We start from the raw sequence: 26,488 nt of genomic DNA, 5'->3' as shown, positions 1-26,488 counted from the left end.
AGCTAACAAGAATTTCAGACTGCACCATGAAGTTTATAAAATACATGACCTTTTATCCAAAATAGTTACATCAACAATTAAAACAGAAAAACATATTGAAAGCCAATCTTCCAAACGTTTACAGAAGAAAAAAAATAATCTAGTCAGAAATTATCATAATCCAGATCTCTTACTTCAGACCCCTTCTGTACAGAAGTTTGACTATGGTTAGGCTCCTGCTAGCCTGTATAATTATGACACAAGACATACGTTATTATGTGTCTTATAATTAACTTGTACCACCCCTTAAGTATGTGTTGTCTCCTCTCATATAATTTAAGTATGAGCCCTTTAGGGGAGTGACAGCTCTTCTGTTTTCAGTTTACAAACTGTCAAGCGCTGTGGTGAACAGGGCGTCCTCTGAACTGCTAAGGAACTGTATAGTGCAATTTCCCCATGGAAATCATGTGAAATGACTTATGATTCCCCTCAAGGGCTACCACATATGTCCATGTGTTGCACGAAACAAATCAACAGGCATCAGAAAATCTGCTGATCGTCTCCCACACCCAACCTAACCTAACACAACCCCACAACAGAGTACACGGCACTATAAAGTTACTGCCATCTCCTACTTGAGCTCTTCCAGAACTCCCCCATTCTGTTGGTTCTCCAAGGTAAATGGGATGAGTCTTAGAGTTGCCAGATCTCATGAGTATTTTATTATATGGCTGATTCAAGAAGACTGGCCACTCCGATCTATCGATGATACTGTGTTTGTTGACTAGACCTTCTGGGTTCTACAGTTGCTAATGATACTCCAAAACACAGTTTCTAAAATGCTACTGCAGGGGGAAAAAAAATAATCTAATGGTTAACATTTTCCCCAAAAAAATCACCACCAACACAACCACCCATCCTCCCTCAAACCAAAAAACCTCAGTTACTTGAGAGCTCAAGCTCTTAAATTACTGAGATCAGTTTGGAAATGTTACTGGGGGGTGGTGCAGTGGTTTTACATTCTCCAACTTATTCATCCAGTTAAGAATGAATGGGTCTAAATATATAAAAAAATAATTCTTAATTCATATGGTAGGAGTTTGTCATAATTATTTTCATGTCATCAGTCTATTCTATCCTTCTACAGAACAGTCAAAACCAATTTGCTTTACTGTTTTTGCATGCTGTTGAAATAGAAAACATGTAAAAGGGACACTGCAATTATTCACAAAGGAAATGTCTGAAATTCCTTTTTAAAAAAAATATATGTATTAATACACATATTCCACCACGCCATCTGCCAAAGGAAAAAATAATACCATAACCATTTGAATAATACTAGTTGGTTAAGTCTAACTGTAAGTCTGAACATTGGCAACGTTGTTATTGACAGCATCAAAATTAAAAGAGGTAACACAATATTGCCCTGAACCATGGAAACAAAATCCTGAGGTCCTGTTGAATTCCCATGAATAACGTTCACCCCTAGGAAATGGAAAACCAACTTTGCTCAGTATCATAACAGCCATGCTACTATTGAATTGTAGAACTCAATTAAGCTGATTAAATATGGAAAGATTCAGAAGCATTCTTTTTTAAACAATTCTGGCTATGAAAATCAGACTTTTATTTCCAGTACAGCTCCAAAGTTTAATTTGTTTAGTTCATAATACAAGCAAAGACAGACTTATTTGGAGACTGGAGCAAAAAAATACGTTTTCCAAACAAGGATAAGCTGGTGAAAGACCAGCAGAGTTAGTGAGCTGGGCGAAGTAACAGTGCGTGAAGCACTGTAACAAAAATTAACTCGGAACCTGAAAGAAGGCATCGTCTGAGTCTAGAAGTACCAAAGGAAGTAGGGAATATCATGAAACAATTCTTGCTTGCACTTGTGTTGATTGGAAAATTAACATAAAGTGGATCATTTATAAATCCGCACCAGAATGGTACGCTCTGGAACAGTGATATGCAAACCATAACGTAGATTTCTACAAACAGTAAGTGTGGCTCAGTATGATGAGGAATTTAAATGTGTTGTGTGTGTTTCCAAATAAAAACTTAAGTTTCTTTCTAAAAAAAGTAAAAGAAAAATGTAAAAAGAAAAATTGAAAGTACCCAGCCCACTCTGGGAAGTCAGACTCAAGCTTTGCAATGCTGAACACTAACTTCTAAACCCATAGCAATCTCCGTAAACAGTCTGACTGCTGTGCAGCAGCAGTGCCCTGCATTTCCACAGTAATGTTAAAAGAAATCTGCAGTCTTGATTCAAGAACCTTGAGTGGCTTTTAACAAATAAAGATTTCCTTTTTTGGTCTTTCAGTACTTACAAGAGAAGGCACTGTGAATATCTGTATCGAGAGGTCAGCAATTGAGAACTCTCTGTCGTGGTCATCTTTCATAAAATCACTCTGCAATCGCTCATAGTTCTATTAAGAAGGAGGCAAAAAAAGGCAAGGAGTGCCAACTATCAGTTTTTAAAAGAAAGACAGGCACTACTCACCAGAGTAGGTACAGTGAAGAGTTGGACAGACAGAGCAGCCACCGATACTGCCCGTTCGTGATCATCCTCCATATAATCTCTCTGCAACTGCCGGTAATTCTAAACAACAAGGGGAAATTCACCTCTAATCCACACTGACCTGATTTTTTAATTTAAATGTTTGCTCTGGGAAACTTTAATGCCATGATAAAGGGAAGAGTAGCTCTTACAGATTATTATATAGGTATTTTGTACAAAGAACATGACAACTTAATCTGCTCACACATGAGATCTACTCATTCTCATTTTCCCAATAAAGGTTAGTATTCTATTTTCTACTCAAAAAAGTTATTTGTCTTCAGCAGAGTGAGCAGAATTTTGCAGTGCTGCTTTAAAGCATTTCAAATATTAGTTACTGCAGAAATACTAATCAGCATGACTGGATTTCAGCACTACTTGAGTAGTGCTGTAACAGCTTACACCTCAACAATGAGAAGCGATTAGCTCTTAAGAAGTGATAGCCTGCATAGTTGACGGTGAAGACAAAAACAGCTGAACTGCTTTAGTTCTGGGGAGTCTGGAAAACCCATTTTCTTCCCAGGAGATGAGATGCCATTATAACTAATATTTTGAAGACAGAAATAAGGTAGTCAGCATTTTATTTCAACTTTTCACTTCCAAAAAAAAAAAAAAGGAAAAGAATTCTGGATAACAGTTAATTTGAAGGACTGTACGCTAACTAAACTCTCTTGGCTAGACAGTTTAAGCATTTAATGGCTCTTTGTAAGAAAGATACTTACTCTTGCAAAGCGGATAGCAAAAAGTTTCTTGTATTTCAAATCCATAAGTAGACTGCTCATGAATAACTGGTGATACACATTTCTAGCTCCTGCCAAGAAAAATGAATGAAATATTGCATGTCACTATTTTCTATCAACATATATTATGGAACATTTATATAAATAAACTTTTACAGAATGAGGTTAAGTGTGCATTTCAGAGCAGAAGCTGCTTTGATTAAGTCTGTCAGGTGGTAGCAAAGGATGAAGAATATATAAAACAAAATTCTTCAAGTGGCATTATTTATTACTCCTGTATAAGATAACACCAAGCTGCTGAATAGGAACAAAAACCTTCAAATATAAAGCAAGTCAGGCAAACAAGACTGGAACTCTATTCCTCCTCAGGATAAACAGAGGATTTGGATGGCTGAGGGAAAAAAAGAGCATGCTATTATGAGAAATCCCAGGAACTGCAATAAATTCTGCTAGGTGTGAACAACTCTTCAAAATAAACTGCTTAGCTATCTCTGAATTCCTAGTCTGTTTGAGCAGCATCCCAGAAAAATCTTATCAGTACAAATGAGAACTGACTGCTTGTAGTTTGGAAATACATGCACATATGTACCATTTCTTTCTGTAGGTCACTTTTAAGTCAAAAGCCATTATACTATTTCCTTAATGCAGAGTAACTATGGAATACATGAAGAAGTACAGAAATATTGGTGTTGAAATAAAAATGCAAAAGTTACTCCTTGCTTACATGAAAGACATTATCCTAACAAAACCCGTACTAAAAATGTTGTAGTGGTCTACAAAAGCAATACCTTTCAGATCACAACATTTTCAAGGGGAAAAAAAAAAATGTAAAAATCTGAATGCCAGGAATTCACTCTCACAAGACAAACGTATTAGAGAAACAAAACCTAAAAAAATAATAGCAATTTTCTCCATACGCTTTCTACCTTACTTCTTACTTAATTTATTGCTGCTCTAAGAAGTTCCCAAAACAGTTCCCAAAAGTACTCTCCAGGATATCTGTACCTCAGCACTGAAGAGCAACAGGAGATACTGGGGGGCAGATAGCAATCTTCAAAATACTATATTCATGTTTAAATAAAGAAAGGACATATAGATTGCATCATTCTCTGCATTCTCTTTGTGCTTCTCTTTCTTACACCTGGCCTTACATGCCCTTTCAGAATATCAAGTCAGACACAGAATCCATGAGGAAGAAGAAATTAACTACCTCCACTTCCCCAAAATTACAACTTTCCAGCCACCCCCATTATATCTATCAGGCTTTTAAAACTTTAAGGGCTCTAAAATAACAGAACAGTAGTTTTCACAAAATCTTCTCAGAACATTTAAGAGTACCTCATGAACACAAACACAAATCAAAAACCTCTGTGCTATCCCTGCAAGAGGGGCATTTTGGTAGATATGATATAGATGCTGAGATTCTATAAAGCAGATAAACCCCAAATCACTCTATTGTTTACTCGCTTTCCCTTAACTATCACTGCCATCTGCATATTCAAGTCAGCCCTAATTTCAGACTACTTTGAAAAATTACATCTAAAACTAACTCCATCTCCAAATGGTCTACTTATGCTCTTGTCTTCAATATATTTGGAGTGCATCATGAAGAGACAGATTATAACAAATCGGGCAATTCTATCTATAATACACCACTGTAAAAATTATCAAATATTTGCAGATATGGTAAAGGGAAAACTTTTACGCATAGCATTCCTTAGTATTTTCCGGAAGTTTGACAAAACTCACCTTTCCACAGTTTAGAATCATACAGCATCAACTTATCCACAAGAGAAGAATTTTCACCATCTGGCCCCTCCTGCAAACCAACCTGACACAATATCCGACGAAGACCATCTTAATGAAGAGAAATTATATAAGTTAGTTATACTTTTAACACAAAATTATACATCATTTTGACATACTGGAATTTTCATAAGACACAGTAGAAGCCATAGGGCTCTCATTTCCTTGCCAACTGAATAACGCTGCTTATATTTTGGTGACAGAAACACAAATATTTTATAGGTTGCAAGTTTCACCCTAACCTTATGGAACATTAGGAACCTTGTGAAAATTGCCAAATACAAGGATTTGTTTCAAAGTTATCAAATAAAAATGTGCTTTCTTAAAAGCACTGCTGGCCTACTAATATAAGAAATAATTATACAGCAGGCTAATCTTCTAGGTTATGTTTTTCCTCTTTAGAGTCCTATCAAAAGGAAAATATAATTCATATATGAAACGACTCATATACTCATGAGTTTTTTTGTTTACACTTACTAGCTGCTATTATTTTAAAGCTCCTCTGTGTATTTTTTTTCTAATGGAAAGAAGTAATAATTGTTATTATATGAACATGTAAGTTATTATAAGCTTGCAGACAAGCCTGCACCTGCAACAGAACACAACACAGACATGCTCGTATTAACAATGTTTGCGCTGCAGGTAATGCATAGTCACTAAAACAACTATATGACTTACACACATTAGTCCTTACTTCTGCACGCTGCTTCGCCATCTCAGCTTCTTAGCTAGACTTGGCAGTGGCTTAGTGCCTTGTATATATATCATACCATGAACTGCATGGTGCAGTTCTATATAGTCTGTGAACCCCTGCTGCAGTTTGGTTTGGGTTTTTTTGCCTTGCAGATTTCTCTTCCAACTACTGTTATGAAGGGTAACAAACTAATGGGAACTACAGCATGGTTCAACAATTGGCACAGGATGCTTATTCCCGAAGAACTGCCATTCACTGGAAAGCATGTGGTAGTCAAGCTGTGACAAAGTTCCGTAGCAAGGTTTTTCCCTTTATTCACTGACAAGAGTTTGACACTCATTTCACAGCAATCATCCAGCCCAACTTTGTGGCACAGCAAAAGAGCCCTCCACCCGCCAATCGCCCTTTGGTCAGGGACACTGGAGTGTAACCACCTAAGCACAGCAATTCTATCGCCCCATGTTACAGACTGCTTGATTCTGCTGATTGAGCAGAATCTAGATGTTTGGGGGTGTGTTTGTGTCCTGGTTTCAGCTGGGATAGAGTTAATTTTCTTCCTAGTGGCTGCTGTGTTTTGGATTTCGTATGAGAATAATGCTGATAACACATATTTTTTTAGTTGTTGCTAAGTAATGCTTACATTAAGTCAAGGACTTTTTCAGCTTCCCACAGAAGCTGAGAGGGAGCATAGACAGGACAAGCTGGCCAAAGGAATATTCCATACCATAGACGCCATGCTCAGTATATAGATGGGGGTTGGCTGGGGGGCAGGAATCCACAATTACTGCTTGGAACAGGCTGGGCAATCAGCCATCAGGTAGTGAGCAACTGTACTGCATCACCATTTTGTATATTCTTTTACCATTATTATTATTTTCTCTTCTGTTACTGTTCTGTTAAACTGTCTTTATCTCAACCCATGGGGGTTTTTTTTACGCCCTTTTTCTCCCTCCTCTCCCTACCCCTACTAAAGAAAAGGGCTGGGGGTGGTGGGGGCCACTTTTTCAAGAGTGCATTTCACAAAACCAGACTCCAAAGCAAATTGCAAGACTGCATCCCAGGGTGTGTAAGGCATTTCAAGCAGTTGAGCACGTAGGTCACAGACAAAACGTATGCATACTGCTTACCATCAAACATGATTTTTGCCCTTTTGCATCATAAAGGACACTGCATTTAATGAAGTGAACTCTGCAGAATTTCAGAAACACCACACACACAAATCAAACTATAAATTCAATGCTTTAATCTGTAATTTCATGCCCCATTAACATATTCAAGTTGCTTTTTTGCAACTGTAATTCAGTGCTGAAAATTAGTGACTTTGTCACCTGGCACAAATGACATGGCACGAAACAGGGCTTTAGGAAATTGAGAGAGACAGCGCCTGCCTACACATTGCACTGAAAGGAAAATTTATCTCAGAAATTAAATATCTTCATGTCTCTCCTTTCTATTAATACCTATTATTTGCCAGCAACACTGGCAAATAGTTGAACAAACTGCTACCATAACTTTTCCAAATTCTGATTTATGTATCTTTAAAAATTAATTCATACAAACATAAACTACTTATCTTTCAAAAAAGATAACATAATATTTAGATCCTGTGCCTGAAATCTTGGCTAGTTTTTCAGCTATCAGTCTAATAAAACATATCATCTGAAGAAACCTTGCAACTAGGCAGAACATATATGCAATATTACAGCTGAGTGCACTTTGCTAGTAATTCTTATTAACATTTACAGATGCATAGAACACCAAGTGCATTTGGGACTGTATCTACATTTCTACTTATCAGCAGTTTGACACATTTTTGTTTTATTTCCCCTCATGCTCCACATCTTCACAACTTTATGATTCAACAGGACAAAGGAGGAACCAAGTCAAAAGAGTGACAGAGCCTTCCCATAAAAATGATACTGTGCGTCTTGATTCCTTTGAAGAAACCTCTTCTTAAATGTCTGATTAATACTTTGTTGGCTCCTATACTTACTCAAAAACCTCCACACATCCTTGTGTTTTCTCTGTTGTTCCACTTAGCAAAAAATCTGAAGCAATCACTTTCATCATCATTCATCAAATTACTTCTGAATAATTCTGTTTTATCTAATCAGACAGGTTATTTTCAGCTTACTGCATTCATTTAAAAAGAACTAGGGACTGAAAAATAGCTTGTTGGCATACAGCATTTGACAGCGATTCTTAGCTTCTGTTCAACAGCAACTAAACAGAGAACAGTATCCGAGAAGCAAGACTGGTAGCACTTTCATATGGAAGTCAGAACTCAGAACAACACTCCAATAAGAGAAAATAGAATGAAGTCCAACATGTTATTAATAGCTTTGCTTTATATATTACATATCTGAAATAAGTAGACAACATTGCTTCAGGAATTCAGCTTGCCTCACAAATACTCTCTAACTTATCCCAAAAAACTTCAAGTTTGCCCACCTGAATATCCAATAACACTGCCAAGCCAAGTTAGGAGCTTCAGACCAAAGCTCTGATGGGCAACAATAGATGAATGCATAACTTGTACTTTCAATGGCTTTGTCTGACGACTGGTATTTCTCTTAAAAAGAAAAGAAAAAAGGAAGTGATGCATATTTAAGTGAGGACTAGCATATATTTCTGTACAGAAACACAACATTCCTATGATTAATTTCAATAATTTATAATACTAATACATATTCTAATTACTAACATCTACATAGGTAAGAAACAAAGCCAAAAAAGTCTGAACTTTGTTTACCCTATTAATATTTGAAGGACCTTATTATGCAATATTAACATATTTAGGCCAATCCATTTTCCACTCTTGGCCTCTTATCAAGGTACACACGGATCTGCTGCATTTTACTGATAAGCAGTCCCACGCACAACCTAAGACAGCCATGCACGTTTGTCCCCCACAACATGATATGCAAGTCACACAGCAGTCCACGAAGGAAAGAAACTGATTGTCCGTGGACTATTTTCAAAAATGCAAATTAAACATACAGAGTTTCAACAAGAAAAAAAGAATTTGCCCTCATCTCTGTGTTAGAAACCTTAGTAGTTAGACATTACACATAAAAACTATTTGTTCTTTGACTGCATAGGTGGCAAGTTAAAAATATTGCACAACTTTATCTTTAAAGATACATTAATGTTTTCAAAATACCTTAAATAGTTTAAGGCTAGTAACTCTAGTTGCAGTATTTGTTCTTCAGTGTTAGCAGTATTATGCATGAAATATTTATTTCATATGATTAAGTACTGCACTGCAGCAGTTAAAGAAAAATTAAATAGAAATATTATCCCCGTGTTCTTACATGGAATAACCTTGTAATATATAGGTATCATGAATATATATATACACATATAAATACAGACACGTAAAATGAAAGTGTATTTGTAGTTTCACACTTGGATTAAATCAGTAATAATTTCCGTAGTTGTGGCTGTGAAAGACGCCGACAACTTCCTACTACAGGAGAAAAACTAAAATAGTTTAACTTCACTGATGTGAACTGACACACAATTCTAAAACATTACATTTGAAGGTTCTGATCAAAGTCTGTTTTCTGAAGGGAAAGGTTGTCTCAGAACTTCTTTTTAAGAAATTATTTTGGGTGCAAGGTAGACCACAGTATAAAAAAAAGAAACAAACAAAAAGAGAGCATAAACCTGTATTTTGATACCTCTAGTGTGCATATGGTAAATAGCATCTCCAACACTTTGTCATTATGGTAACAATATCACAAAACTGTGTAGCAAAGCCTCTTTTTTCTTAAGATAAGGCAAATAAGTAGATAATATTACTTACCACTATTACTGATTTTGCTTGATCGCAGTACTGAAAGTCTCCATATCGAACAGACCTACGTCCCTTTAAATTTGTAAAAAAGTAACATTACCACCGGTTTCTAAAAGAAGTTCAAATGCTGTTTTTTACATTACTATAAAAGATACAGTAAAAGTTTCAAATGCATGTTAACCACTTTTTCTTTCATGCTATTTCCTTTTTTTAAAGTACTGGAGATAGTTACATACTTGGATTTCCAAAATGCACCCTGTATTTTTTAAAAGAAACAAAAATTATACCATATATGCAGCTACCTGCCATACTAAATTTTCTGTGTATAATATTGTTTTTAAGATGTAACCATCGTACTACTTTTATTTAAAATACTGAAAACTTATCTTTAGTACTAATGCATCAATCATTAGTTTTGGTAGAATTTAAAGACATTTCAGACATTTCAGTGCCTTTTAAAAAGTAGGTATTAACAGTAGTTGGTCTTTTAAACATACAACTAAAGCACTTGATTTATTTCAAAACCAGGTTTGCAGTTTTTTTATACTGTCAATACATATATTAAAATAGATAGTTGATTTGATTTATAGTGTATTGTAGACAGAACAGCTTACTGACATCTTAGATCCGGTCTGATGCCAAATCACTGTTTCAGGCATAACCTCATTTCTTTTACACATGTGCACATGTATGTACGCATACACGTATGTATTTAGAAGTAGGACAGGGATCAACAGTAGGGAAAAATCTCCAAAGTGCTACAATACACAGCATGTGCTCATCAGCGCATATTCAGGGATCAGAAGGGAATCTTTTAGTTACTGATATCACAAAAACAGATTAGTGATAAAACCAAAATCTAGTTCTGTGTTAAGTAATATAAAGCGGTTATATTTCCTTTTCCACTGACCTTCTTGAAGTACTTTAACAACCCAAAATGACACACTCATTGCCATTTTGGAAGAGACTCCCTCCCCACACCATCCCCCAGAAAAAGCCACAAGCCAACAAAACGATATAAAACGACACTCACTTTCACAGCAACTGCTTACAGGCTCATGGCACAAATAACAAGCAGCAGTTGTCCCTAGAAAGTGTCCCTTTCTTAAAAAAATGCACACAAGCTAGAATACAAACATAGCTGACAGTGCTTCTGAGACCGACATATTAGTTAAAATTGTATTCAGCACGTAGTGATTCTGAACTCATTGCTCTTTCTAAACACTGTATGAAATGCTTTTCCTGCCGTTATCATTTGACAATTATGAAAATTAAATAAATAACACCCCAGCCCCAAATAGTTCCACGAACACTGGAACAAAAGCGGTCAGTTACAGATTTATCCCTCACAGTTGACTGGATAAACACTGAGAAGCACTTCCCATGCTTGAAGCAAATATAGGGGCTCTTTCAATGTCAGCTCCCTGGTGTACAGTAAGGCATACAAGCCAAAGCTGCTCCCAGTGCGTGTGGCAGACAGACACCTTGCTGTCAACACTCACAAGACTTACTGGAATACAGTTACACTGAAACATATATTCAATATTAGGTCTGGTTTGGATTGGCCAATAAGTTAAGACATTTTAGGGTGGCCTCACACACAGGGCTCAATTACATTAACCACACCCTTTGGGAAAAAAAAAAAAAAACTAAAGTAAGTTTAGTCATATAAAATAAATATTAGGGTAGGTATAATTAGAAGTTCTACTACTTAATTTACTTACATCTCTATCCACTGTTGTTGCAAAACCAATAGCTTCCTTCTGTGTGCAGTTGACAGCCTTCTGAAGAGTGTAAATAACTTGTTCATAGGTATGGACTTCATCATTAAACAGCATGCAGTAGTAAGTGTCACTCTTCTCACTTCAAAGTAAGGATTGAATTGATATAATTCAAAGTAATGTAATTTTAAAAAATCAACTTCTAGTTTAACAAAGTTTTCCAACAAGCAGACAACCCAAGCCTGGGCTTCCTTTGCTACACCAGAACATCTCTCAACAATTTATTTGAAAAGGACTAGCCACCCCCTAACTTCTATAGGAATGTGCATCTTTCCTGCAGAATTGAGTCCAAAATGAGCAAAATCTTAAGACAACACTTAAGTCTGAGTATTATCTTTGAATATTTGTCGATTATGAATTGATAGTTTCGTACCAAGGAAAATACATTTCCTCCCAGTGCAGCTGTACATTCCCCCAGCGCTTCTTAGAGACTGGTCTTGGCATTATTTTGCCAGACCTGCTTCCCCAGTATTGCATAAAGATCTATTAGACAACAAAAACTTGTCAATCTCTTAAAAAGCCCAAACTCAACAATCCTCAAAACCATAACTTATTAAGCTTCCATAGATTCAGTCAATCTTTTGATTCCCATCATTTATTTGCACAGCATTCCTACTCACACAACACGAAGTAAAAGATCTTAACAAGATGTCACAAATGAATCCATGATAACTATGATGCTCTAATACACTTAAACATTCTGTAATGCTTCAAAATTTGTAATAAGCAGATCACCAAAAGTACAAGATACTTTTGTCATCACAATTTCAGTAACTTTCATCGTAAGAAATTAACCTGCCACGTGTTTTAGGGTATTGTATTTTACTGATACTTCCTTTTCAATATTAAGAAAATGAAGGTATCAAAAACATTGTTACGTCATCACTATGCAGAGATATGGGCTGCATCATCACAAAAGTAAGACATATGAGAAAGCCAAATCTATTAAAATTATTTTAGTCCACTGTCTACAAAGTATTCCTGACAATTTTGGGAAAGGGGGAAAAGATACTTAAAATCAGAATTTGCATTTTCTATTGTAAATACCTGCAATCCTTTAAAAGGCGGAAGACAAATACTATACTTACATCATTTCTAGGCCAGGCAATTCATTTTCCTTTTCCCAGGTTAATATGTCTACTGCATACTTAAATGCGATGGCAAAAATATTATAAGCTCTTGCCACCATGTCTTCTGGTAAGTGCACAAGAGGATCCTGGAAAATAAATATAAATAGCAATTGAGAAATTAAATGACATTCAAAACAGAAATCGTCAAATTTGCACCTCTCACTGTCAAAGATGATGTAGCATCTTTAATGATGTCTATCTTTAAATGACTTTACATTTGAAAGGAATAGTCAATAACAACCCTTTTTTCTTTTTCAGTTCTTCACTGACAAACATCAAAGTAGCAATCTAACATTCAATACCTAAATGCTAACTTGCCTCTGACCACCTACTTAATTTTTCACACACCTCTCCATTTTCACTTTCATTGTTCCCATTTCTGTACAACTTCTAAGATAGTTCTTCTGAAGAACTTTTAACTTCAGCTGTATTAAAATCTGCTTTTTCTGCAATGCCTTCGAAAACATAATTTGAAATCACTGTATTTTTTGTTCCACTTACCAATATTAGTAAACTGCAGAATACAAACAACTATGCACCTACTGCCTTGTTTTATATGTAGCATGCATTTAGAGGCCGAAGTCTTACCTATCCAACCTTATACAACATCCAGTACACCCGGATCACGTCTCTTACATGCTGTGGTATATAAATAATTAAATGCTTAAATGTAACTAGGTATTTCATAATGATTTACCCACGGCTCAAGTCTTGTTCACAGACAATTGTTCCCCTTCTGGATGTGGACCATGCACCCACTTCTGCCCATTCTGCACTCTCCGGGGTGCCCTCCATTTGATGCCTGCAGCAGCCACCATAAACTCATCATCCTCTCTCTGCCAGAGCAGCATGGCTGCTGCTGCAGGTGGGGGAACTGAAATGAGGAAGGGGAGGAAGAGGAATGCTCCCTCAGCCTGCAAAGTCAAAGGGACTACTGTTTGGAGCAGCAAATGAGAACCACTGCCAACTCTGATTCAGGTAGTACAGGTATCACTGCCATTTCCTTCCAATCCATTTCAAGAGATTTGTGTGTGAATAGAAAACATTAAAAACCTCTTCTACTATTTCAAATTTTTGATGCTCAGAACAACTAGGACCTCTTCTACAAATCTGGAAAGGGAACACTGCATGCCCTGCAGGTCACCTGGACATATACGTTGGGTCACTGACTCAATTCATCATTTGGTATTTTGAAGCATGTGTAATTGTTAGCCAAGTAAAATATTTAGCAGCAGCCCAATTTCTGTTTTAGGATTACATAATACCAAATTTTGTATTTCACTACAGTTTATGTTGTATAAAAAGGGCCACAGTCGCCTTTTCAGAACTTAAGTCTGTATTATCTACAGGAAGGCCCTGACTGTCAGCAATTCACCTATACCAGTAAAGCTTAACCACATCCCCCAAGATTTTTTAGGAATATTTGGAAGCTTTACAGGAATATTAATAACTGCCATTTCTCTTTTTTTTTTTGCTTTATTTAAAACTCCTCTAGGATATGGAGAACTATCAGTCACCAATGGCAAAGGCAGACTGTAGGCAGCAACAGCAGCACTGCCTCCCTTCCCAGCGTTTTCAACAAAGACACGTATCTGGGCAAGGCAGAGAACAGGCTCTGATAATGCTCAACAAATGGTCCTTGATCTACCTCAAACACAACACTGCGTAACAGAAGAGATCTAAATCCCCATCGCTCACAGGGAAGAAGCACAAAGCCTGCCCAGTACCTTAATTTTTCTGTCACACTCACCGTGTGAGTATTTTTGGACACAGAAGTAGCAGTCCACCCAAGATTTCAGAACAGTTTTCTAAGGCCACCCACTCATGTAAACTGGTGTGTAGATCAAGTGGTAGCTCCATACAGAGATGTCAGAGTCTTAGGGTTGAGACAGTGATAACAGATTTTAGAAGGGCCACTGTCACCGCAAATACAGATTTGGTTTTGTTTTTAAGTTGTTTGTTTTTTTAAGTTGCTTCACTTAAACCATCAGATCAGCAAAATTACTCCAAAAATCTGCCTTATATTTTCTCTTCAAAAAAACCTCACAGAAATTATATTACATAAGAACAGACATAAGTGGCTGGAGCACTAGCCACTCATTCCTGAGAAGGGACAAATATAAGAAAAGGACAGAACGCTCCTCTGGTCTCCAGTAACTTAAGACACTAATACTTCCCACATGAAAAATGGTATCTGCAATTTGAAATGGCCACTGATCATTTTTTCCTTCCACAAACATGTTAAATTTCCTTTTGAACATACATAAACTATTAACAATGGTGTTCTGTAACAGTTAGTCCAGCAGCTTGAATTCATACTTGAAGTAGCACGTCTTTTTACATTTAATATGTCCAAGCTGTTACGCTATGAGAAGTGGTTGATATATGTTCTCTATTTACCTTCCTATGAGGAGTGGCTGAGAGAACTGGAGTTGTTTTGCCTGGAGAAAAGGAAGCTCTGGGGAGACCTGAGTGCTCTCTACAACTACCTGAAAGGAGGTTGTAGCAAGGTGGGGGTCAGTCTCTTCTCCAAAGTAACAGGTGATAGGACAAGAGGAAATGGCCTAAAGTTGCACCAGGGGAGGTTTTGATTGGATATTAGGAAAAATTTCGTCACTGAAAGGGTTATCAAGCATTGGAACAGGCTGCTCAGGAAAGTGGTTGACTCACCACCCCTGGAGGTATTTACAAGACAGGTAGATGCAGTGCTGAGAGACGTGGTTTAGTGGTGCACTTGGCAGTGCTAGGTTTATGGTTGGACTTGATGATCTCAAACATCTCCTCCAACCAAAATGATTCCATGATTCTATACCAAACAAGCTTTTATAGACCTCTATCTTATATCTCCATTACAGCTTTCCTGTAACAGCAAGTTATTTTGATTTAAAAAAACCTGTGCACTTTACTTTGGTAAGAATCAGAACATATGTTGCACAGACAGCTTAATTTGGCTTCTTCATGCACATGAAAACATACAGACTTTTTTTTTTTCCCCCTCACATGGCAGACTCCCTTCACCTTGCAGAATCAGACAGAAAAAATAAAGAAAAGAACTAAAGCTGCAGAGGTGACCAAGAACATACAAAATAAAGCCTTCAAGTAAAAAATGCCATTCGAAATAACACCTTAAAGTTAGACAAGACATTAATTTTGTCTAACACATAGTGTGGTTCAAGTATTACTATTAAATTTCCTCCCATCACTCATGCATGGTATACAAGACTAAAAATAACCTCATATGAATGATCTATATACATACACACATATATATACACAGCTAACAGTGTTTTGAAACATGATGCCTTAATTGTTATTACCTCTTCCTCTGCAGTCTCTGAAGTGTTCAGTTCATGCTTTTGACAGTAAGGACCTTCTTTCCAAGCTTCTGTATCACCACAGTCACAGAACCCTCCACCACCTGATGTTGTCATCTAAAATTATTTAAAAGCAAAACAGTTAATGAGAATATGCATATACATACACGCACGTTAAGAAATAAGTAGTCACAGCTGAACTACAAAAGCACGATCACAACACCTGATAGCTTTAGCCAGTACCCTGTTAAAAAAGCACAGTGAAACCATGCCTGCTTCTATGATGGCTGAAAGCTTATCTACTTCACCCATCTGCCTATGCCAAAAGAAAACAGAAAAAAAAAGCTTCACACACACCCATTCTGCCCCACCTGAAGGCTGTAGGTTTCTTCTGGTTTTCAGTTTTTCTGAATCTATTCCTTGCAATGCCATTTGTACTATTTCAGATTCTCACATTTTTAATCTGAACAAGCTAAGTCATTTCATATAGCACTATTACACAGTGAGTAAAAGATGTGCTGTTTACAGTAACAGGAGTTTACAGACAAAATTTACAAATTCTTCACAGAAGTCTCAGTAAGCATAGAAAAAAGTATCTGGAAACTGTAATATATTTACACTGTTTTAATAAAATTGATTTTAAAGCTAAGATCACTTCAAATTAGTACGTGTAATAATATTTTTTTGAATCACAAATATTAATTGATGCATAGAAGAATTATTCTTTCACCCATTTTTGTCACAGAGGTACATTCTGTACGTACAGGTACACCCTACAGCATCAACAAAGTTAGACGGACATTTGAAAGGATATTTGCTTACACTTTCAGATGTCACCTAGACCTTTTAATTCACTAAGCTTGCAAACTAAAAACCTCCATGCAGGAAGTATGCTGATATCAGCAAATTGGGTTGGGTTTCTTGGGGCAAGTTGTTGTGTTTGAGGTTTTTTTTTTTCCTAAATCCTAGTGCTCAGCGTAAGCATGCAGTGATCCGATTTACATTAACAGCAGTGCAGTACTGTCAGAAACAGATTTACAAAAAGGCCACACTGGTAGTTTTCACTTAGCGTTTTGGTTTAAAACACACACTTGGGTGTTTGTAGGTTTGTTGCCTTCTTGGGTTTCTTTGTAGGGTTTTTGTAGGTACTACTAATAGCAGTATATTACTGAAACAAGCAACATCTACAGTTTTAGCTTTATATTTTAACTTGATGTTTAAAAACAAACACAAATCCTGCTATTGTACAGAATTTGGTAATAAATCAGATGTTTAAAGGAAATCAGTCTTTTTAAAAAGTGGTTTCTTAATAAAGGTTTTTCAATACCTTCTAAAAATAGTCAAATATCAAGGTCAAAGCAAGTCAAAAACCAACTCTATTGCTGCAAAATTCACTAAAGGGTATATATTAAAAATAACATACATTTGTGAGCTTAACTGTCGTGCAATAAAGTTAATTGCTCAACATTTTAAAGTGTTAACTTCCAGAATTTACACTCAGATCAAAACACTTAAGTTCTTATAAGATTATTGCAGACATAATTCCAAATTTTATGCTCATTCAAAATTTTGAAATGATGTATACATTCTTGAACTTTAAGCAACGAGTTTCATACACATACAAAATTACTAATGATTAACGACTACATCATATATTCCAACAGTATTACTAACCCTGTATCGGTGCTCTCTATGAATACTTCCAAGAAAGCACTCCATGCATAACACACAAGTTGGGTCAACTGCACAGTCTCTGAAAAAAGCAACCAAAAAAAAAAGGGGGGGGGGGGGAGAAGCATTAAACAAACGGTTTTGCCTTTAATCAGACATTTTACAACAGGTAATTTTCAAGTATCACCAACATGAACCTTCTGACTAACATATATATCATTCTGAAAGAGGAAAGGAATGGCTTCCAAGGAGGGGGAAACAAATGACGGAGAAAAAAAAAGGCTTTAAGAAGAGGCTACATGGGTAGCATGTATATTTGGGCAATATAGCCATTGCCTTCAAAAGGTGAGACAAGTACATAAGCAAGTAAACAGATGAATTACAGAACATGGTACAGACAGTATACAGTATAAACCCAAGCAAGTTCTCTCAAGTACAGAGTACAAGCATTAACAATCTTGTTAAACAAAAGACATTTTTTTCACTGAATGCTGGAAAGACAGCACATAACTGATTACATCAAACCTCTGCTTCTAAGTTTAGCCCTACAAGCTCACTAAGGAGGTCCGAGAATGCAATTTCAACAACCAGGAGATCAGAGACCATAATAAGGTCCTGTCTACAAGCACTGCTATATTAGAAGCGGTATTTCTAGCAAAAGGGGCTAAACAAATGAATGAGGCAATTATGCATTGTATTTAACTGTCTCCCTGAGAAACTCTGAAAATACATGAAACTATGTAATGCAACTGACTTAAGAGACCTCAAGACTAAGGGAGATGAGTTTTGCGATGTAAAAAAGAGAATGAATGTCTTATAATGTTTATTATTAAAAAAAGAATTCAGAGAAACAACTTATTTTGTTCAAAAAGAAAACATCAGAGATGCTATGAAATGTTATCAAGAATTCTCTTATTTTTTTTATTAGAAGAAAATCAAAACCACTGATTGCAACAATATGCCTACAGGTTTGGGTAGATCAGCTCTACAATATCGTGTATTGATTCTTCAGAGCCCTGAACTTGTGGTGATACACTTACAAACTCAGTACCATTTGCCAAGTAATTTCTCAAACAAATAAGGGTGCTTATACCTAAAGCAGAAGCAGACCTGTACACTTCACAACTGGACAGAAAAGCCACTGCTTTTGATGTAGTTCATGGACTCAGAAAACAATTCTTTTCTGTACCCCAGAAAAGTTTTAATTAAAACTCTCATCATTCTTCATTACCATCTATAAATCGAGGAAAATTATTAACACACAAGAAACTTTAACAGTTTTACATCTACATTCAGTACTTAAGATGAGACTCCATCTTGATAGCAGCAACAGCAAAAATGTTCTGTACTCACTGCTGACTCTGACTTGAGCAGAAGATTGGACAAGATGGCCTACCAAGACATCCTTTTTAATCTTAATGGCATTGTGATTATATTGCTGTATTTAAATCATTTTTCTACTGAAACAAAGACCCTGAGTATGAACAGTACATTCACTCATTCTCAAAATTCTACACCAATGGATTGCATTAGTCTATGTTTTCATCATACCTGACAGTATTCTCAAGGATATACACTTTACATATTGAGTTGTTGGTCTTGAAGAAGTGTTTAGAAGAAATTAACAGAACTCCCACAGTTTTCATTAGTCCATATGAAGAGCACTTGATCATTAACGTATTACTTCTAGGCTGCAATTAAAACACTAGTTCTGAGGTTTGGTTTTTTTGGTTCTTTGGGACCAGATTTCATGAAAAGGTACTAAAGAAACTGCGGAAATTCTTTTTATAGCCTCTGATAGTCTTCAGCCTCCCTACCCAGATCCCTCCACTTTTTCACAGGTGTGAAGGAAGAACCTAAGAACACCTGAGAGGAGATGGAATATTCTTAGTGGTTGAAAGTATCTGAAGTACCCACCAGCCTAATCTCATCCATCTCAATATAAGAGGTCTCAAAACATTTCCAAAACTACCTGTTCTGACTGATCACTGAAACAGAAATGCAGAAGAGGCAGCTTGCTGAGGTAAGTATCTCAAGTCCAACCTGAATAAGAACTTCAGCAAATAAGGCAAATAAGGTATCATGTTTCTAGAAGAGGAGAGCACTAGAGAGTAAAATTCTTCTACAATCATTCTCTCCTTGTAAACGAAGGCAACGGAAACACAGAAAAATAAACCCTTGAAATAAGACACGCATTCCCTCCCCCTGTCACCCCACCAAGTGTTCAAGTCTCCAGAAGAGTGGTAGAAACCATACAAACCAAGAAGAATCTGTGACAGAGAGGATACAAACTAAACTTAAGCTACAGATGGTTCAGGAAAGAGAAGATGATAAAATAATGAATACACAGCTAGTTATACACTGGCTTAAAACTGAAGATTTTTAAAATACTTGTAATTGGTTAGTAACTTACTGTCCTCTTGCAAGTAAAATGGTATTTTTAGAGAGATCTAGAGACAGAGTTAGGGAAGGAACGGGTCACAGAAAGAGGTCTAAAATACAGGATCAACACTGACAGCTGATATTAAACACCTGAATTACACACACATACACCTGCCCACTTATTTATGATCACACTGACAGTTCTCCCCAACCACTTTCTTAAGTCTTGCATTTCTATTGTACAGAAAACACTCTACATTACAGTAATAAATATTCTCCTATTTACAGATCTGCAGTGTGTTTTCCCCTGGTCCCACCTGTCATGAAACACTGCAAGGTTACTTTAAAAATATATTTGGGGTATTAACTTTTCATTAGGACAGTATATTCTTATTGAAAAATGTTTCATGACTTCACAAATTATAAATACGTCACAATGCTAAGTTGAACTACCTGCAGGAATACGTAGGCTCTCCCACTTTAAAAACACGTCCACAGAGATGGGAAGGTTTGTTCGCTTGCTCAAGCTTTGGAAAACCAAATGCGGGATCTTCGCCACAAAGATACCATTCCATCGGTCCCAGCAAAATGTGTTGTGCCAGCATGTCTTCTCTTTGAGGGGCAGGGTTGGGACCCCTGCAGTAAATTTTTGGTACATAATAGGCCAGATGCTGGTATACTTCTTTCTGAAGGTCATTTGCTTGCAGCCATTTCTTTTAAATTAAAAGGAATGAGAACACAAATTGTTCATTAATAAAAATACCAAACATAGTTCTATCCATCAAGATTAATTTTTTTTCTAAATAAAAAATCTAAAATGACATTGCAAAACTAGAAAGCCATGCTCCCTTTTAAGTGTTAAATCTAGATGATCACAGAAAACAGACATTAGGAAAGGAATAATTTGTTTCCCTGCTTGCACATTTTATCCTTTTGACATGCAAAATTCTTTTCAAAAACCACAAAATTAAAAATTTTCCCCCAGGATTCATGACCAGTAAAACGTCCCAACATTAGCAGTGACTTTTAGAATAAGGCCTAGACTATGCTGATTGCATTTCTTTGGAGTGCAGACTGATGCTGCCAGCTGGGGACACAGAGAAGCAGCAGAAGCCTGGAGCTGGCAAGGAACAGGCAAAGACAAAAAGTACAAGGAGAATGGCAAACACAGCATTAGGTAACAGTCCCTCTCTCATTTAATTTCAACAAAGCAGGTAGGAAAATTACAAGGTTTTGGTTTCTACTACCACCAAAATAACTTATCTGAATTACTATTTCAAGTGTGATGTTAGAGCCATGAATTCTCTTAGTCAATCAATTGTAAAAAAAACAATGTTGACAGTTTTTAAAAGCCATCAAACTACTGTACCTGCTATAAGCCACTGAAAACCTCACAGCTTTTTCTAGTTGTTTTTTTTCCCTTGTATACACACAAAGAATAAAAAAATCCTCTAGGACAGCATTTGTTTTATTTCTGCCTTGTGGATTACAATTTTATAAAAGTTCAGACTGTAAATTAAGGATGCAAGGTTTTTAGAATAAACAAATGTGAGCAAGCACATACTGCAAGTGTGCACTGATTAAATCCTTTGTTACATAAACAGCCTTAGTATGCCATTTCTCATTGTAAATATGACAACCAGATACCCCCTGGCAACTTCAGAAAAAGAATTCAGAATCAACCTAAAACTGTACATGAAAACCAAGAATTAATTATACCAAAATAAATGGGTTTGATAATCAAATGTTACAGCTTGATTTACTCTGAATTATTTATGACTAAAGAACTTATGTTTGAGACAACACAGTTGTAGTAAATTCTTCAGTATACAGACATACAGTCAGCAGAGCATTTGTGCCATTTAAGAATGGCTGCATTTCTGCTTTTTTTTTTTTAATATACTGTAGCATTTTCATTTACTAGATTATGTTTTCTAAAGCAGAACCCCATATTAAAAAAAAAAACAAACCAAAAAAAACCCCAAACTTATTTGTCAGTACAGCTCTTGGTAGAACAATATGCTTTCCTCACTTCTCTTTCCCTAAATTTGACTTCTTAAAATCCATGGGAAAAGGTTGCCAAGAAGCTGTATCCAACAATATAGAAGTTTACAGATAATCTCACCATTCCCACCAGGATTCAGAGACTACAGCACAAAAATGAAAAAAGTAAAGTTTGCATTACTAAGAATTTGATTCAGGTTTTTTCCCTAGCTCATTAATCTTTTCCTCTCCTTTCATCATTTGTGCCAAATATCTACTACCGCCAGGAACTGACGCAATCACAGTGAAACTGACTTCATTTCTTCCACGATTTCCAATTAATAAGATCATTTGTAGATTATTTGCTAGGGCATATATCAGTTATTACACCTGCATTTTTCTCAGCAAAATAAGTTTAATTCCAGTCTTTTAACTCAGCAGTACATTTCTAATTTCTATCTAGAAAATACACATTGCATATTACCTACACTACAAGCTCAGACAAATACCTAGCCAGAGAAAATTCTTGTTCCTCGAGTAAACGGCTTTCCCATCCCAAAAATTCTGGGAGCAGTTGCCTGAAAGTTAGGCGTGGCAACACTGAACGTCATCACACCTAAATCTCTTTCTGGAGCCAGTTCTATACACATAACTGTGCATACGGTTTTGAAAATCAGATCCCAGCTAAAAGAATATCAGAAGAAAGTACAGGCTACCAGATCAAGGGAACAGATGTCACTTCAAGAGCTACCAGAAAGGCAACTCAAAGTACTGCTGTCCATGTAAAATTGTTACTAGAAATATATACATGTGCATCCACATGTTGCGCTGCCTTTCTAAATCGCTACCTGGGAGGCGCTGAACTCCAAGCAAAACTACTCAAAACTCTGGAATTTGTTCTTTAACAAAAGCATTTTTAGGCAAGTTTTCAACTAGTATTTGTTTATCTTATAACCTGAAGTCACATGTAAGAAAAGCTAATGTTCTACTCTCACAAGGGGGGTTTTTATTAAAAAGGGAAGTGTATTCCTCTTCACTTCCTCCCCCCTCAGACTTACTCTCCTGTAGTAATTTTTGACTGCCCTGGAAAAAAAAACTGAAAAGCACTGATCAAATAACATTTTATGTAAGTAAATACCTAATCAGGGTTTCTATTAAATCCACATTTTAGTAAGGGATACTAGGAGAACAAAACATGTAACACAAGGCATAAAACAACTCAGTTTACTGTTTCAAAAGCTAAAAGGTACAATTTATGTTTTTCTTTGCTACACAAATAAATATTTGCAGTGTAGGCTCATGTTCTGTTACAGATAATTTATTCTTTTGATCATTGTTATTTAGAAGTTTATCGTTAAGTTGTTGCGATGAGAAACTGAAGCTAAAGTACTAAAACTATTGATTTAGGCTGGCATTTGTTGTGTTAATATTGGGCTATCAGCAAAGCAGTGCTATAAGCAACGGAGGGAGAAAAACAATGCTAAACCCCAAGTACGTTGTTTACATATACAAACAGGCAGTGCCAGCAGCATTTTGTCGATAGCACATTGTGGATATGAAAGCGATAGATCTCAGAATTGTGGCTTGTGCTGGTAATGACAGAGAACAAAAACGAGAAAGAATTGACTAAATTTAAACTGGCACTCGAACCTATAGCAAATTCCTAAATGTGTTCCACTTGGTGCACATTTGCCTTTGGTTTATCTACAGTATGACGCAAAAAAAACATCTGCTCCTCACACAGACAAGGTAATTTGGGCTCAGTTTGGGCCACTTTGTGAAGTATTTGATGGAATTATTGGGTTTGCTGTTGAGGGGAAGGAAGACTAATCCTGGAACTAAACTAGCTGGTATACGGCTAACTATGCACATTTGCCCATCTAATCATACCTCGGTCTGCACTGTAGGTATACCAGCATAATCTGAGGATAGTCTGAATTATAACATTGTCTTTCATTTTCTTTTGGAAAGCAGCCACTGTAATTCTCATTGAAATACGCACAACTGCTCTTCAAGGTCTTATCCTACAGATACACCCATGAGCAGTCCCAATATTTTAACATATAAATCAAATCCAGTTCCTCAAATGCACAAGTGTCTATAAAATCTGACATTTATGCCAGAAACAAAGGTTTCTCATAAAACTTTACCCTCAAGACTTTTCTTCCCTTTCAACTACTTTTCACAAAAGCAGGAAAAATATATGAACAAAAGTAGATTACTTCAAATATTACATTGTTTTTACTAATATTTCCTCTACAAACGTCCCATTCTAACAGTCCTAAGCTTAACTAGTGCAAGCTTTTGCCAGAACTGCATCTTAAATACTGGGGAGGAAGGAAGAATCCTGTAACAAAACTTCAACACTACAAAGCATATTTGGGATCAGACATCCACCTAAATTAAGGGGGGGGAGAGCAGGGGGCGAGGGGGTCAGATCTTCTCCCGTCGAGGCACGACTGCCGGCAGAGAGCTGCGAAAAGGCAGCAAACCAGGCAGGAGAGCCCAACTTCTCAGCTGCTAGAAGGCCGGGACCTCTTCATCTGGGGCAGACCAGGTCCAGGCGGCTTGCTGGGGAGCCACCTGCGCCAGCCAGAACAACAGGAAAAGCTGGCTGCTCGCTGGCCACCGATTTCGGCTGCTGCCAGAAGAGACGCCGGCGACAACAGCGGGACCAGGCCAGCCAGGGAGGCCGCTGCCAGCCAGGGCTGAGCTCACGGAAAGCCCGCTCGCCCCCCCGCCCCTCCCCGGGCACAGCCTCGCCCCGGCCCTCACGGACCCACCGCCGGCCGCGCAGGCCGGTGCCGCCCGCCGGCTTCGCCAGCCCCGGCTCCTTCCCGGCCCCAACCCCTTCTCGCCCTTCCGCCCCGAGCCCGTCGCCTCACCACGGCGATCTCCTCGGCGGAGCACTCCAGCAGGCTCTTGTCAATGGCCTGCACCTCCGCCTCCAAGTCCGCCGCCATCTTCTCCTCCCCCCCCTTCCCTCCGCGCCGCCGGAGCAGGGACACCCGGAACCGGGCCCGGCCGGCCGCTCTGCCCGGGAACCCACTTCCGCCCCGCCTCCGCCCGGCACGTCGCCGCCCGTGGGGCATTCTGGGAGTTGTAGTCTTTTCCCGCCCGCCGGTGTCTCCTAGGAGACGGCGCACATTGCCCGGGGCCGTGGTGCAGGAGCTTTCGAGGGCCTATGCCGGGCCGGCGGCTTGGCACCCCGGTCATTTGCCCTCCTCGTCTCCTCCAACGCGAAGCCATGCCCGGGACGAGTCTGGGCACCTTCGGTCTCGCTGCCGAATGCGGGTGGACCCCGCAGCAGAAGCCCGCTCGCCCCCAGGGGCCCGGCCTGTCAGCACTGCCCGTGGGTAAGGGGGCGGCGAGGGCTTCCTGGGAGGCTCCCCGGGTGGGCGAAAAGAAAAATAAAAATCAGTAAATTACGTGAATCTGGCAAGTGGGGCTTTGAGACAAATGTTACTAGATTTCAGAAACTCTAAATTGTGTTGGTTCTTTGCTTCTGTTGCTTCCGCGCACCACCAAGGCTGCAGCATCATGGCTCAGTTTTGCTCATTCAGGTAGAGCTCCAGGTTTGCAACTTCAAAAAAAGTCACCACCACCAAAACCAGCAAACAGTCATCTCCCGTAACTCTATTTCATTGTAATTAATCCACGCTCTCCGCTTACGAGCTCTTTTGGAAAACCTGTTGTACCACTGTCGTACCCACGGGCTTGCCTGCGTGTCGGCGCTGCACCACTGTAATTACAGCCGGGCCCAAAACCGAGCAGACGTGTTTAACTTTGTGTGTACGGCCAGACGGCACCTGAGCACCTGCGTGAGCCGTGCTGAGGGCTTCGCGCCACACCTTCCTTTGCTTGCTGCCAATTTCTGTGACGATGGACCTAAGTGTCACACACAAACTAATTTTTCCACCTCGCACCCTCTGTCAGCCTTCATAGAGATAAGGACCCACCCTGCAAGAACCTACACCAGCAAATCCCGCTGAGAAAGTCTCTGCTACGGATAATTTACATTCCCAAATTTAGCCAGTGCATGGGAGGGAGAGGAATAAACAGGCAGGAAAGACAAACTGAGTTATAATTGCCAGAAGTACTAGCCAAAGGTGGCCATAAATGTTACCTTTACCAAACAGTACTAACTTAAAACAAAACTGTGCGTTAAAAGTGAGTTCCTGTTCACAGTTTATATTCGTTAAAATTTTTTTAAACATTTTCATAGTTGGTATGCATAGCTGCTTTTTCCCTTCGTCTCATTTCTTTCTTCTTCCTTCTCCTCATTCTCCCCTCAACTAATAGTTTAAATATTGAGTTACCCAAGGGAGAGACATTATCTTATATCTGTCCAAGCAGAAACAAATACATCTATGGCCATATATTAATATGAGAAAGAAGGTGGGCTGCGTGCCATTGCCTGGCTACTCTCAAAGAGATTTAACGTTCCCTGCATCAGGGGGCAGCAGCGCACGCTTGCATATTAGTCATACTATATAAGCACTTGTTTCTGAAACCTCAAGGGTTTATAAATCATCGCATTTACTTACATACTGTGTTTGGGAGTTGTGGGGAATTTTGAGATGAAGGGAACATACACGTCTGGAAAGACTGATTGCGAGAACTGAAAAAGATGGGTTTAGCTAGTGCTCTGA

At 38.0% G+C, this 26,488-nt stretch overlaps 1 protein-coding gene across 4 annotated transcripts in view; it reads right to left on the bottom strand.

Annotated features, from left to right (window-relative positions):
* The window catches only part of UBR2 (ubiquitin protein ligase E3 component n-recognin 2), a 59,021-nt gene extending 34,127 nt beyond the window's left edge, over positions 1–24,894 (bottom strand). For 3 of the 4 annotated variants that reach the window (XM_074579540.1, XM_074579543.1, XM_074579544.1), the window contains exons 1-11: positions 24,722–24,894; positions 20,307–20,566; positions 17,475–17,553; positions 15,804–15,917; positions 12,445–12,572; positions 11,300–11,438; positions 9,585–9,647; positions 8,228–8,348; positions 5,026–5,133; positions 3,259–3,347; positions 2,307–2,405 (exon numbers count right to left, since the gene is read on the bottom strand). In XM_074579540.1, coding sequence (XP_074435641.1) covers positions 2,307–2,405; positions 3,259–3,347; positions 5,026–5,133; positions 8,228–8,348; positions 9,585–9,647; positions 11,300–11,438; positions 12,445–12,572; positions 15,804–15,917; positions 17,475–17,553; positions 20,307–20,566; positions 24,722–24,799 — 1,278 coding nt within the window. In that variant the 5' untranslated portion in view covers positions 24,800–24,894. Of the gene's footprint in view, positions 1–2,306; positions 2,406–2,479; positions 2,579–3,258; positions 3,348–5,025; positions 5,134–8,227; positions 8,349–9,584; positions 9,648–11,299; positions 11,439–12,444; positions 12,573–15,803; positions 15,918–17,474; positions 17,554–20,306; positions 20,567–24,721 lie in introns of all 4 variants that reach the window. The other variant, XM_074579542.1, reaches the window with a different exon arrangement.
* Between the last annotated feature and the right edge of the window lie 1,594 nt (positions 24,895–26,488).

This window comes from Larus michahellis, chromosome 3 (genome assembly GCF_964199755.1).
Source record: "Larus michahellis chromosome 3, bLarMic1.1, whole genome shotgun sequence".
Lineage (NCBI taxonomy): Eukaryota > Metazoa > Chordata > Aves > Charadriiformes > Laridae > Larus > Larus michahellis.
Note: the sequence above shows the minus strand (reverse complement) of the source record. Positions and strands in the feature narration are given on the sequence as shown.